Raw genomic sequence first — 12411 nt, forward strand, 5'->3', positions numbered from 1 at the left:
CAAAATCCCTATCCTGGACACAATACACTGCTTTAGGAGCTACTGTGTCATTGCACAATATAAGTGGCCTATTAACTGCTGAATTACTGATGTAGCAGAATATATATCATCGTGAATGTGTTTTAAAAATTGTTATTTTTAACTTGCCTGTATCCCATAACAAGCCACAAAATTTTGTGTTTTTCAAACACTAATACATTTATGTAAAGTAATAAATGTACATTTATAGTGGTAAATTTCAAATCTCTGCCTCTGCTGCTTCAGTTTTTAAAATAGGATTTAGTTAAGAGTCTTCATTTTCTTTACATCATCTTAAACCACAATTATTTCTGAAGCATTAGAGAAATCCAAATGGTAATAATAATATGATGGGTTTTTTTGTTTGTTTTGCTGATTTGTTCCTAGCTTAAAAAAATAATCAGTGTCTTTAAAAAAAATGCAAAACAGTAAAACCCAAAAAATCTCTCCCCAGGAGAAGTCCCTGCTAACTGAGAGTTTTTTTCCAAATCTAAGTTTCATGCTTACAGTATCTTTATAGTCATGTTATACACCCTTGAAAATAAAGGCTCAATGTTGATAATGGTGACAGGCCCTTAATTATAGAGGTGTTAACTGGTGACACTATTTTTCATCAGAAAAAATCCTAAAAGCCCCATAAAAATTCATAGCTTATATTGAAAGTTTGATTCATGCTCATTTTGTTCATTTAAAAATACTCTTTGGAAACTTGTGTCAACTCCTGCAGACAACTTAGTGATACATCTTTTCCTGTTAAAATAAAAATGATTCATATTCACCTCTACCCCATGCTAAGCTCTACTACTAATATACACTTCATTACCTGCTCATGTCACCATCTAACACATATCTTTACATTCTTCTACATATAGTGTCCAGGGCTTATTTTTCACCAAACTCTTACACTTAGAAGTTTTTATTGAGAAGTTTTTTGGTGTTCTAGCCTTTACATTGCAACACACAGTGATATTAATAGTTCAGAATTTTTGTCCATGTTAACTTAAGATAAACTTTTTATAATTTTTTTCCCAATGAAGGATTTTAAAATCTGAACTCACTTAGAGACCAAAACCGAAAACCAGAAGAGAGATTAGATGTAATTTTAAAATGGTTCTGCTACTTTAAAATGCATTTAAAATTTGTACACATGACAAAGGACTCTAACTTTTACATTGCTGTAATCAGATTCTAATTCAAAGTCTCGCAAATACACATGAAAAATAAGCCACTGGTCATGAAATCTAATGATTACATTCAAAGCTAGCCTTTAAAAAAATAAAAAAGTTACAGGCAAAACATACTGGTTTATGTACTCACTAGCTTATCAGGCTACAATAGGCATGGTTTAAGTATAAAAAAAAAGCAGACAATTCAGATTTAAATAAGACTGTGTGAAATCAGAAAAAACCCTTAGATTTCACTAATAAAAAAAACCCAGAACACCTATAATTACTTCCCATCCTACGGCTACAGTTAAACCAACTAACAAAAATAATCAAAGTATTTTTGACAAATGGAAGTTAGGCTAGAGTATGTGGCAACAATCAAAGTTCATATATGTTTCTATGTAAAATGACTCATGATTTACTATAACATAAAATACAAACAAGAGCACTTTGTGGCTAATGCAAGAGCTACTAGTAGGAACACTTAATGCCAGTCTTCAGCCCTCCTTTACATCGTATCTCCAAATCAGTATTGACTGCTTTTGACCAGATACATCATTTTTGGCTTGTCACCCCAGTATATCATGTTTTACCACTTACCACAGGCAGCAGGAGACAACTAGCTGAGCAAACTACAAGCAGTGACATGCAGAAATTAACTCTCAAATCTGAGTACTTAGATAAAATGATATGCAAGCGCACACTAGGACAAAAGGAATGGCATTCGTCATCCAAAATAGGCTCATCATTCCTCCCCACCCCCCTTGAACAGTAGTTGCAACAGCAATAGAAAAAGATCAAGAAGATGTCTGTTCTTCAAAGTCAACTGTGGAAAAAAGTCAGCAATATATAACAGCAGCGATGGACAAGGAAGAGCAAGCCCAAAGAATCTTGTTGAGTATTTGTTCATTTACTTTTTCTGAACACAAGCCAATGTGCACCACACTGGCTTGTTCTGAACTTCAGATACAGATGTCCTAATCTCCTTAGATCCTTCACAGATTTAGAATTCAGTCTCCCTGAGGCCCCTATAACCAAGTAAGAAAACTCTCTTTATCTAGCTTGGTGGCTGCCAAGACAGATTCCATGTCATTAAGGATGTCAGAGCTCAAAGCCTCTTGCAGACTTGGCATCAGTTCTTCTCCTTCTATATTCATTCCATCTCCTTCCAGTGTCCCAAGGTCCACATTTGTCCCTGGAATGGCTTCAAGGTAGTCTGGGAAACGGTTCTGATGGGATGGTATGTTACTTTGGCCGATACTGTCACCTAGTTATAACATAAAGATGGATATTAAGTATACTGGAAGTACCAAACCTACAGTTTATCAGGACAACTGGTTAAAGGTTAATCATGTACCTCTTGCATCATACAAGCAGTGTGACTAACAGAAATCCATCACAAACCCCAAAGATAACTTGACTGCATGCAGATATAAAAAGCATATGCCTTTGCTTCCAACTTTAACCTACTGACCCAGATCTTTGATGTCATTCAGCATAATTTTATTTTTACACTTGAAGGAAAAAGACAATACTAAGTCAAATATAGTTTTGGAGTAGTATTAACAACACTGGACGAGGTTCTATTCTTAGCTCTGAACAACATTACCTCAAAAAGCAAAGAAACTTAAATTCCTTATAAAAACAGGAGTGATACTACTTACGAGCAATTTTCCCATCCTCCCAATACAGTTAATTACAAATATATTTTTTTCACAAATCTAACCATAATGTTTCCATCAGAGAAATAGGGGAAATCAGAAAAGGCAAAAACAATGCAAAAAGTGTCATAGCTTTTCAGAGTTGTTGTTTTCATTGCAAATGGATACAAGTGTATTTGGAAAACATGCATTAAAAATGTACACAAACCGGACCTGTATCCATCTCATCAACACTGTTCAGGAAGTCATCTGGGGTTCTGGGTACACTGTAACTGCTCATGCTAAGTCCACTATCTGTGCTTTCATCTCTGGAGTGATATGTTCCACTGTAACAGAAGAAAAAGAGGGAAAAAAAAATTAGGGTAGAGCACTGAAGAAAATAAAATTGATGCTTGTTTTGAACTAATTTATGGACTTTGAAAACATTACTACCATGAAAAATCCCCCATTCTAATAAAAAACTGAAGCATTTGTTTGTGTGAGACACCTGGGTTTTATTTTGTACGGAACTCTTCCAATTAAAACCATATTATTTAGACTCAATTTAACTTGATGAGAACATACCTAAGCAGTTTTAAGAAACTGCCTACTTGTGTTGTGCATAATTTTAATCTTTTCACACCCACCCACAGCTAAAACCTTTCGAAGCATATCAGATAATCCATACTGATTAGAAAAAATAATAATAATTATGATACTCTCTTTTATGCTTCCATAAGGATAAAAAAATTACTTCTAACTAATGTTCCCATGTTTAATCAACCACTTTAGTGTATTTTTAGGTCACTGATGTTATAAATAGTTGGAACTTCTTTAGCAATTTTTCAGTTGCTTCCCACTGCTGCATTACTACTTGTTCAGTCACACATGTCAAGGCAAGAGAGCACCCAAATATAAATCAAATACTGGTACAGAAGCCATCCTATAAACAAACCCTGCTCAGAGTGATCTTGCTGACAGAACAGTTAACCAAACTGATGGCATGAGGCCTTACATGCCGTCACTTTCTTACTGCCATCTCTTGCCAGTGCAGCAAGCAGTACCAAGAGCGTGGAAATGTGGGATGGGGAGGGGAAGAAGGCCAGTATATGGAGTTTATATAGCATGGTTTTGGTAGCAGGGGTCTGCAGGTATTGCTGTGTGAAACAGCAGGAGCAGCTGATTCCATGCCAGCCAGCTGCTTCCAGCTGTCTCCAAAGTGGTCCAGCTGCCCAAAGCTGAGCCCATCAGTGAAAATAGTGGTACCTCTGTCATAACATATTTAAGAAGAGGAGAAAAATGCTGAACAGCAGATGGAAGAGAGGAGTGAGAACACATGTGAGGAACAGCCCTGCAGACTGCAAGGTCAGTCCAAGAGGAGGGGCAGGAAGTGCTCCAGGCACCAGAGCAGAGATTCCCCTGCAGCCTCTGGTGCAGCCCTGCTGTGCCCCTGCAGTCCCCCAGGAGATTTAAGGAAGAGCAGATATCCACCTGCAGCCTGTGGAGGATCCATGCCAGAGCAGGCTGACAGGACCTGTGGCCTCCATAAGCAGCTGTTGAAGGCACCATTACCTCCCTCCTCCCCCCTGCATCTCCTAATATTCAGTTTTCACAAAATATTTTCAAAATCTGTATTTCTTCAGGTTATGGTAGCATTTACTGAGAATCGCTACTGATTTTCCATCCTGCATCCTAAATGAACATCAACTTAATTTACTGTTCAAATTATCATTTGTCAAGTATGAAGGACCAAAAAAAATTATGAACAGCTATTCAACATCAGATGCCAATAGAATGCTTTCAGCCATGTAGATAAATACATATATAAGCATACATATGTTTGATTCCATGAATACATCTTTGCCATACAAGAAAGGAACCTAACAATTCTTTATAGATAAATGATAAATATTTATCTTTTTTTGGACTGATTTAAAAACAGAATCATCACAAATTTGACACAATCCTAGTAATTAAACCATTTAGAACTTCTGCCAACAAAAATGCTGGCTTACTTTATGGGACAAAATACTAAAAAAAGAACTGAGACTATACTGAACTAAATCACTCCAGTGGAGAAGGCTTTTTGGCTGCTGCTCTCACACTTGGAATGTCCAGCACTTCTCTTCAAATCACTTCTTAGTATACATTTCCTCTTTCTTCAACAAGAATTTGTTCATTTAATAGTCACACCACCCAAAATTACCACATGCAACTAAACAGCATTACCCAAAATAGAGTGGATTCTTCTTTAACTAATCATTGTTAAAATATGTGTATACAAAAGAAGAAATACCGATTTAGGAGTTAAAGAGAGAGCTACCATCACTACCAGTATAAATCTAACCAACAAAAATATATAAACAAGTGTGGCAAACCAAAAGGTAAAATAGTCTAATGAAGTCTGCACTGATGAATATCCCATTCAAAAAAAAAAAAAATAAATCAAATATACCATAATGATGTAAGTACTGAAGATAGCAGGCAGATTTGATTATGCATTTTAAACCACTACTGAGCATTATCTCAAATCGCTCCAAAGTAGTGATTTTCTGAAATTTTTTTATGTTTCGATTATATAGGCAGCAGAAAATATTAAACGACCCAAACTCTGAATTTATGACTTCGGGGCCTAAATTTAGTACTGTCTCACCAGGAACTTCATATACACCCTTATAAAGACAGAAGGGAGCATTTCTGCAAGCCTGAACTTTAACATAAGGAGTATCAACAAGATCTTGAGGTCTAAACTATTGGACTGCTTTCTGAGACAGCAATACCTATTCACAAATGTCCTTAAAAATCCCTTTCCCACACCAATATGACAGAATTAAGTGTGGTGCCACACATACACCAGCCTAAAAGACGACAAATATTCAGATCAAAATCCAAATTAAGATAATCTGAACTCATGTCAAATACAGATTTTTCAGTATTTTGCATGGGGTAAGGGCTACATTTGGAAAAAAAACCAACAGTTAAACATATATGCAATGAGGCAAGCAGTATCTTTTTGCACATTGCAGTAAATATCGACCTACCATAAAATTACAAAATGTTAGTTTGTACTTTCTAGCTTTTTCCCATTTTTTGTTAATGGCAAAGATCCATCAAGTTTTATTTTATGTGTGTAGACTCACAACGGATAAACTGCATCAGTCCACTGTTGTGGCCATTTGAAACCTGAAGATGCCATTTCCTTCAAGTCAGAAAACAGGTTTTGAAAATGTGATGTATGATGGCAACAGCCTTCCAGAAATTCAAGCTAGAATCTTCCTATACCACATCAATACCATTGTCTATCTACAGAGGCTTTCCATAGGAGAGCAAGTCAGGTTTAAATTGTCTTGTCTCTTTTATTTCTTAGGACAAAGCCAGCACAGTCAAGGCTCACACAAAAACACCCTACAGGATGAATTCCATGTAGGATAATCCCTCCAAAAAACATCAAGTTTTCCAATTATAATTGCCTGTGTAGGAGATTTTCCCAAAGGGATTTCCCAAAATACAGATATCATTAATCTCAAGCTGCAGCAGTGTCTCTAAAGTTGTAATGTTTGGTATGAAGCATTTGCAAGCTGAAATTTGAACAGTATTTCCAACAAAATAAACACTTCAAGTCAGAGGGATTCAGGAAAAAGTTTTATAAAAGACTAGTCAATACTGTAAGATCCTAAACTTTGAATGAAAATATCCACTTCAAAATAATAGAGCATTTAAAATTAAACATGCCACTATTTGTAGACCTAACATTAGTGGAGTAAAAATACTGCTAAATACCTGAAGTGGAGGGGAGGGGTGAATGGAGAAACCTTAAAATGAACCTCAAGCTGTAATCCTAAATGTGCCTCACAGTTCATTTGATCTCACAGCGAGCTATTCACAAATTCTTTGAGTCAGTAATTTGAAATGACTGTTAGTCAACAGATTATGCAGAGGCAAACATGTTATGACTTTGAATAAAAACCTTCCTACAAGTCTGAACAGACTACTTCCTCCCACAGGAGACAGCTTTTAATCTTCAACTTTTACTAGACTTGCCATTTAAGGAAAGATTCATTTACAGCTGTGGCTCTTGGCACAGACAGATGTTCAAAATAAACTATTACATGTACCAAACAGAATTTTAAATCAAATTTCTTTCCTCTAGTAGCTACTCCTACAAACCTGTTAAGAAATGGATCAGAACTATTTGTAGTCATTGTTCTGAGCTCCTGAGACATTCCAGGAGATGACACGGGGTTTTGAGATCCACCGTCTTGTTCCATTGTTGGAAGCTGGCTACGGAGAGCCAATTCCTAGAACAGCAGGAGAGGGAGAAAGAGACCATGTTAGGCATTTGAACACACTTTCTGGATACATAAACACGTGACATTATAGATAACTGATGTTTTTACTGCTTCCAGTTACAAGAGTTAAATGAAATTAAACTAAAGTTTCTGAGGACAAAGCAAGAATCTGTACTGGCTTCAATGAAAATGCAAGTTTCAACAGCCATGGCCAACTGTAAATGTAAATTTATGGGTATAAACATCTGTATGCTTACACAAATATTTTCTAGTTCATCTCACTATCTTTCTGCTAAGTCTATACTTAAACTAAAACAAGGATTGTTAATACCATCTGACCCCTAATATAATCAGTTTAGTTCTGCTAAATAGCATTTTATCCCCATTTTTTAAAAATTTTCTTTTAGTTCCTGGCTTCCTTTGTACCTTTCTTGTTTCAGTCAGCAAACTTTCAAGTCTCTCCCTAAAAGCTTCCATTCCATCCTCTTGTTTGAGGCATGCATTTGAAATTTCTGACTGATCAAATCCGTGATTAGCTCCCTAAGTAAATTTCAAAGCTCTTCAAATTCAAAGTAATTTCTTAGTAAGACCAAGACACTGCACTTCTGAAGTTACAAATCTAAATTGAATATAATTTTTTACACATGTGAATGTTTACCAGCTTGAATCAAACCATCCATTGTAATTACTAATTAATCAAAGTGTTAACATAAAATGCATTATATTAAAGGTAAACAGAAATAAGTAACATTTTATGTAATTTCCAGTGATCCTTTTCCTCTTTTTAAACAAGTAATCCATGAGTTACACATGTGAAAATACAGTAATTTTCTTCAAGCAACTCTGCTCCAACATCATCAATGTCTCACCAAGACTGAGCTTTGTTAATGCAGAGACTGGTAAATCTACTGACTATCTTGTCACCATTAATGGTAGTATGTGACATCCAGGTTGTGCCTGGGAAGATAATCTCAGGCAAAACCAATCCTGTCAGTCTTGACAATACTCAATATTTCTCACTTGTAAAATGAGATATCTTCATCCATTTTCAATTATAAGCTTAAAAACTACTATACTGTAGTCTTTTAGTACATAAAACTAACTTTTCCCCAATTCTTCTTCAAAGTGATTTCTTTTTAAGCAATCCTAAAATTATTTTATTTCCAGCAGACGATGTACTGAAGCTGCCCTACTGCCTGGTTTTCTTTTCTTTACTAATATGCATATGCTTCACTCCCATTTCTGTGGATTACTATTCTACATGTATTCTACATTACTATTCTACCTATTTATGTCTTGTACAAGAAAATTTTCTCACTACAGTTTGTCAGATCTCTGCAGAAAGTGCACAAGCATACCAGTGGTTTTTGTGTTCATCACACCCAACTGCTACTTCAAGTAAACCAAATCCTCTGCTCATCACCACGTATATGGCCTCTGTTCTAATGAACAGCAATAATACTCCATCTCCATTTTCAGATCACAGGATACTAAGCGTCTTTTAATAATTTCTAGAGGCTTATCCACATGATTTTCATTTGCTTATGTTAAAAAACACATCAAAAGCCTACATAAAGACATCTCACTGCACAGCTAAGTTGTATGCAACCTTGTATCAGTCACAAGTTACCTGATATACAGGTAGACTCATCCATTTGAAAAAAAGAAAGAGAAAAGTGTTTTTCCTGGAATGCTTCCCAGACAGTGATCTGAAGAAGGCAGAAGGTCTTAGAGCAGCTATGCCAGAGGTGGCTCAAGAACTGCTCACCCACACGCTCTGTCCTTTTCCTCTTCCCTCTTGGCTTGATCTATACATTACATCTTTATTTCCTTGGGCTGCAGTTCCTGATTTGGATGAAGAGGAGAAGCCAAAAGTGCCAGCAGACTGCAGAAGCAGCTTGATCACACACCAATGCCACAAAGAGTGGTAACAAAGGAAAACCTACATAGCATCATTTCTGTATATGAACTAAAGTGACATTTTATCTCCTTTGTGTGGCCTTTGCAATCAGGACTGCCTCTTGATTCAGTAGTGAAGAAAATAAGAAAACCATACACATCCCCTTTTCAAGAGCTACTGACATCAGGAAAGAAAAAAACCCCACAATTTTTCTTCTGTTACCATAAGAAAAAAAGTCAGTACAAATGAACAAGAAATTTGGAAAAACAGGGAAGTTATCTTTGCATTTTTATGAATCCTCAGAATGTAGGAGAGGTTGAAGTTTCATCAGTACATGAACTTAAGTAGTATGGTAAAAATAAATGTAGCTGAAGACACTAGCCATCTAAAACAAACAAAAAAAAAGTATCTCATTTCTTTAAAGGCCCACTAAAGAGATGTATTAAACCAGGAGAGAGAACTATATTTTGCCTATTCTTTGGCATGTACTACATAGTGAAACTAGTATTTTTAAAATTAGTACTACTTTTATCTTTGTTTCAACAACATTGCTAAAAAATGCAAAACTGCAACTATTTTTAACTATTTATAAGTAGCATTACTGCTACTTTTTCAGGAGTCAGGAGCACTTTCCCCTCAGAAGAATGTTATTACTCATCTAAATAATACATTTATGTCATTCTGGGAGTCTGAAAGAGAAAGGAATTACCAAAAAAGACAAGCTATTGAAAAACAAATACACGGCAATTTTTAATCATCCTGCAAGATAAGGTAAGTTTCCTAAAGGCCTAAAGAGTATGTTAAGACTATTTTTCCTAAAAGGTGTATAAAATGGAAGCTGAAGTGTTGCTTGAACAGTCTTTTCACTCCTCCCTCCTTACAGACCTGTTTTGCAAAAAAAAAAAAACCAAAAAAACCAAGTTGTATGTTTTCTATACTTGAAAAAAATGCATGGGAGTGTCCAAGTCTCTCCCAGTTCCAAAAAGGGCAATATGAACTCTAGGCTTTCAATTCATGTTTTAAAATATATGCTTTATTAGGCATATTTAAAGTCTGGAAGCAAAAAAAAAACCTATGAGAAAATCCTGGCTTAGATTTCTATGAATTAATCTCATCCTATTTTTTAAGTATGTTAAACTTGTTTTAAGTACCTTTTTTTCTGGGGAAAAAAAAGCTTAGTATTCCTGTTGTTAGCAAAAAGCTGAATTTTGGTTATTACACAGAGACTAAAATGATCTTGTCCTGTCCTTAAATAATTTAAAAAATAAGGTCAACATTATGTAAGTTATCTGGCTGGCCTCATCTATATTCTTTTTTCATAATTCCATACAGATTAAGTTTTACATGAAGTTACAGGTCATTCACACCATGTTCAAATTAACTTTATAAAACTACCCTTTTCAGAGCATTTTTATCTTCACTGGCTTTTGAGGAAATGCAGATGATTTGCACTCACTCATATTCTTACTGTATTAAACCCATGGTATGCTACTCAATTTGGCTTCATATATCCTGATAACTGGTTTTGAAAATTTACTTTGAAAGTGCCAGTTGTAACTTTTCTGTCCCCAACCATCCAACCATGTGGACCTTCAAATGATCCACCAGCATTCCTGGGATGGGAGAGAAGTTGTAGGGGAAAGAGAAGACCACAACACTTCTGGGCAGATTTACAGCACCAGTTGCTTCTTCAGATTAGGTGTTTGCATTCTTGTGAGGGCCAGAAAGTTACAGCACATATGTAAAAGAAACAGGGAAGACATGTGGACAGATGGAAGACAAATGAACTCTGATGAGGAGCTGGGCAATTTGTGAGGACTAAAGCAGAAAACGATCTGTTCATTGCTTCAATCACAACAACCAGCACAGCCAGCGAATGCAGTTCTGATTTACTACACAGACTTTTAAACAAGGTGTTTATCCACAGAGATCTACAGACATGAGCAAGCAACACAATTATTTTGTTGATCTGTAAAGCTTAGAAGCAAGCTAGAAACAAACAGCAGATACAGAATGACCAAGCATATAAAGAGGAACTTGTTTTATAAATGTGTAGTATGCTGACCTTATTAGCAAATACTCTAATATTAGCAGCAGATAAAGAAGAAATATTCCATTCTCAGGACAAGAAAATAGTTTGCACAACATCCAAGAATAATGCCATCAGTACCTCAACATTATTTGCCTCTATTTCCTTCCACAGCACACTGTAAGGGAAGAATTTGTTACTTAACATCTGCTCAATTTTGCAACATATTCAAAACTTGATGGACATCCGCTCTACATTAGAAATTGTTGACAATCAGATGCTAACTGCAGGAAAATCGAAAGAGAGCTAGTGGGATGGAGTGAAAGTCAAGTCATTCAGTCTCTTTACTAAGACAGATAGGCATCTTAAAGGTTTCACAAATAACTGTCTATGATGAGCACAAGTGACTGAACAGATGCTTGGTTTCCTGAATGTATCAACAGTTCCTTCTGATACAAAGTAAGTCTGAAAGTTATAGAAACTTTGACATTTTTAGAATTTCAGCAAAATACATCCTCAAACAAGAAGAGTCTCTTACAGTCCTTGCTACAAAAAATGGAGCTGAGCAATTACTCTTTCCAGAAGGTGCTAAAGCTTCCATACATAACACTTGGAGTGTTAGTGTCACCACAGGATACTACAGTATCATGTCAGAGAGACAAAAACCTGGCAGGGACACTACAGTTACCCAGTACCAAAAAAACCTGACTGTAGATATCAACACAACCACAGTACTTTATCCAGGCTACATGGGGAAAAATGTCAAGTAGGATGAGGATGCTGGGCTAGATGACCTTCACCAGTCCCTTCTAACCTAGTGATTGTCTGACATGAAAAGCTCAGAGAGTCAGTTAAAACTTAAGGAACATTTCTCAGATGTTTTTAATCCATCTATACAAGAGATTTCATTAGAGGCAAGCTTCAAGAATGCCGGTGTTACATAATTTCGTTACAAATGGAAGACGTTGGCAATCACTCTCTAAAACAGACTTAGCCTTACCAGAATTAAGAACACTGAACATAGGAAGATTTAATTTTTAGTATTCCTTAAAAGAACATCTAAAATTTAGCAAGAGAAGCAATTACTCTGCCACCAAGCACAGCTCTATCATCAGGAAAGCAGATAATTCCTCCAAACTTTGTTAATTTTATTCAAAAAGAAAGAAAGGCCTGTCAGAAAGGAAAAAGTTGAACAAAGAAATTTTTATTCTTTCTATACATCTTCCAGATTCACTAGGTCAGCTGTGATTGATCAGATGCACAGATTGGGACCTCAACAGCAGCATCATCAGAGAAGATAGACTACATTTGCCTCTACAGTACAAGGCCTCAAGGAGCATTTAGAGCCAGAACACAGAAGCAGTTCTCT

At 36.0% G+C, this 12411-nt stretch overlaps 1 protein-coding gene across 8 annotated transcripts in view; it reads right to left on the bottom strand.

The window, feature by feature from the left end:
- Nucleotides 1-510: 510 nt before the first annotated feature.
- Nucleotides 511-12411, bottom strand: part of YAP1 (Yes1 associated transcriptional regulator) — an 85436-nt gene continuing 73535 nt past the window's right edge. For all 8 annotated transcript variants that reach the window (XM_015639363.3, XM_015639373.3, XM_015639354.3 and 5 more), the window contains 3 exons: nt 6992-7122; nt 3059-3171; nt 511-2451 (listed from right to left, as the gene is read on the bottom strand). In XM_015639363.3, coding sequence (XP_015494849.1) covers nt 2213-2451; nt 3059-3171; nt 6992-7122 — 483 coding nt within the window. In that variant the 3' untranslated portion in view covers nt 511-2212. The remainder of the gene's footprint in view (nt 2452-3058; nt 3172-6991; nt 7123-12411) is intronic.

This window comes from Parus major, chromosome 1 (assembly GCF_001522545.3).
Source record: "Parus major isolate Abel chromosome 1, Parus_major1.1, whole genome shotgun sequence".
NCBI classification, from domain to species: Eukaryota; Metazoa; Chordata; class Aves; order Passeriformes; family Paridae; genus Parus; species Parus major.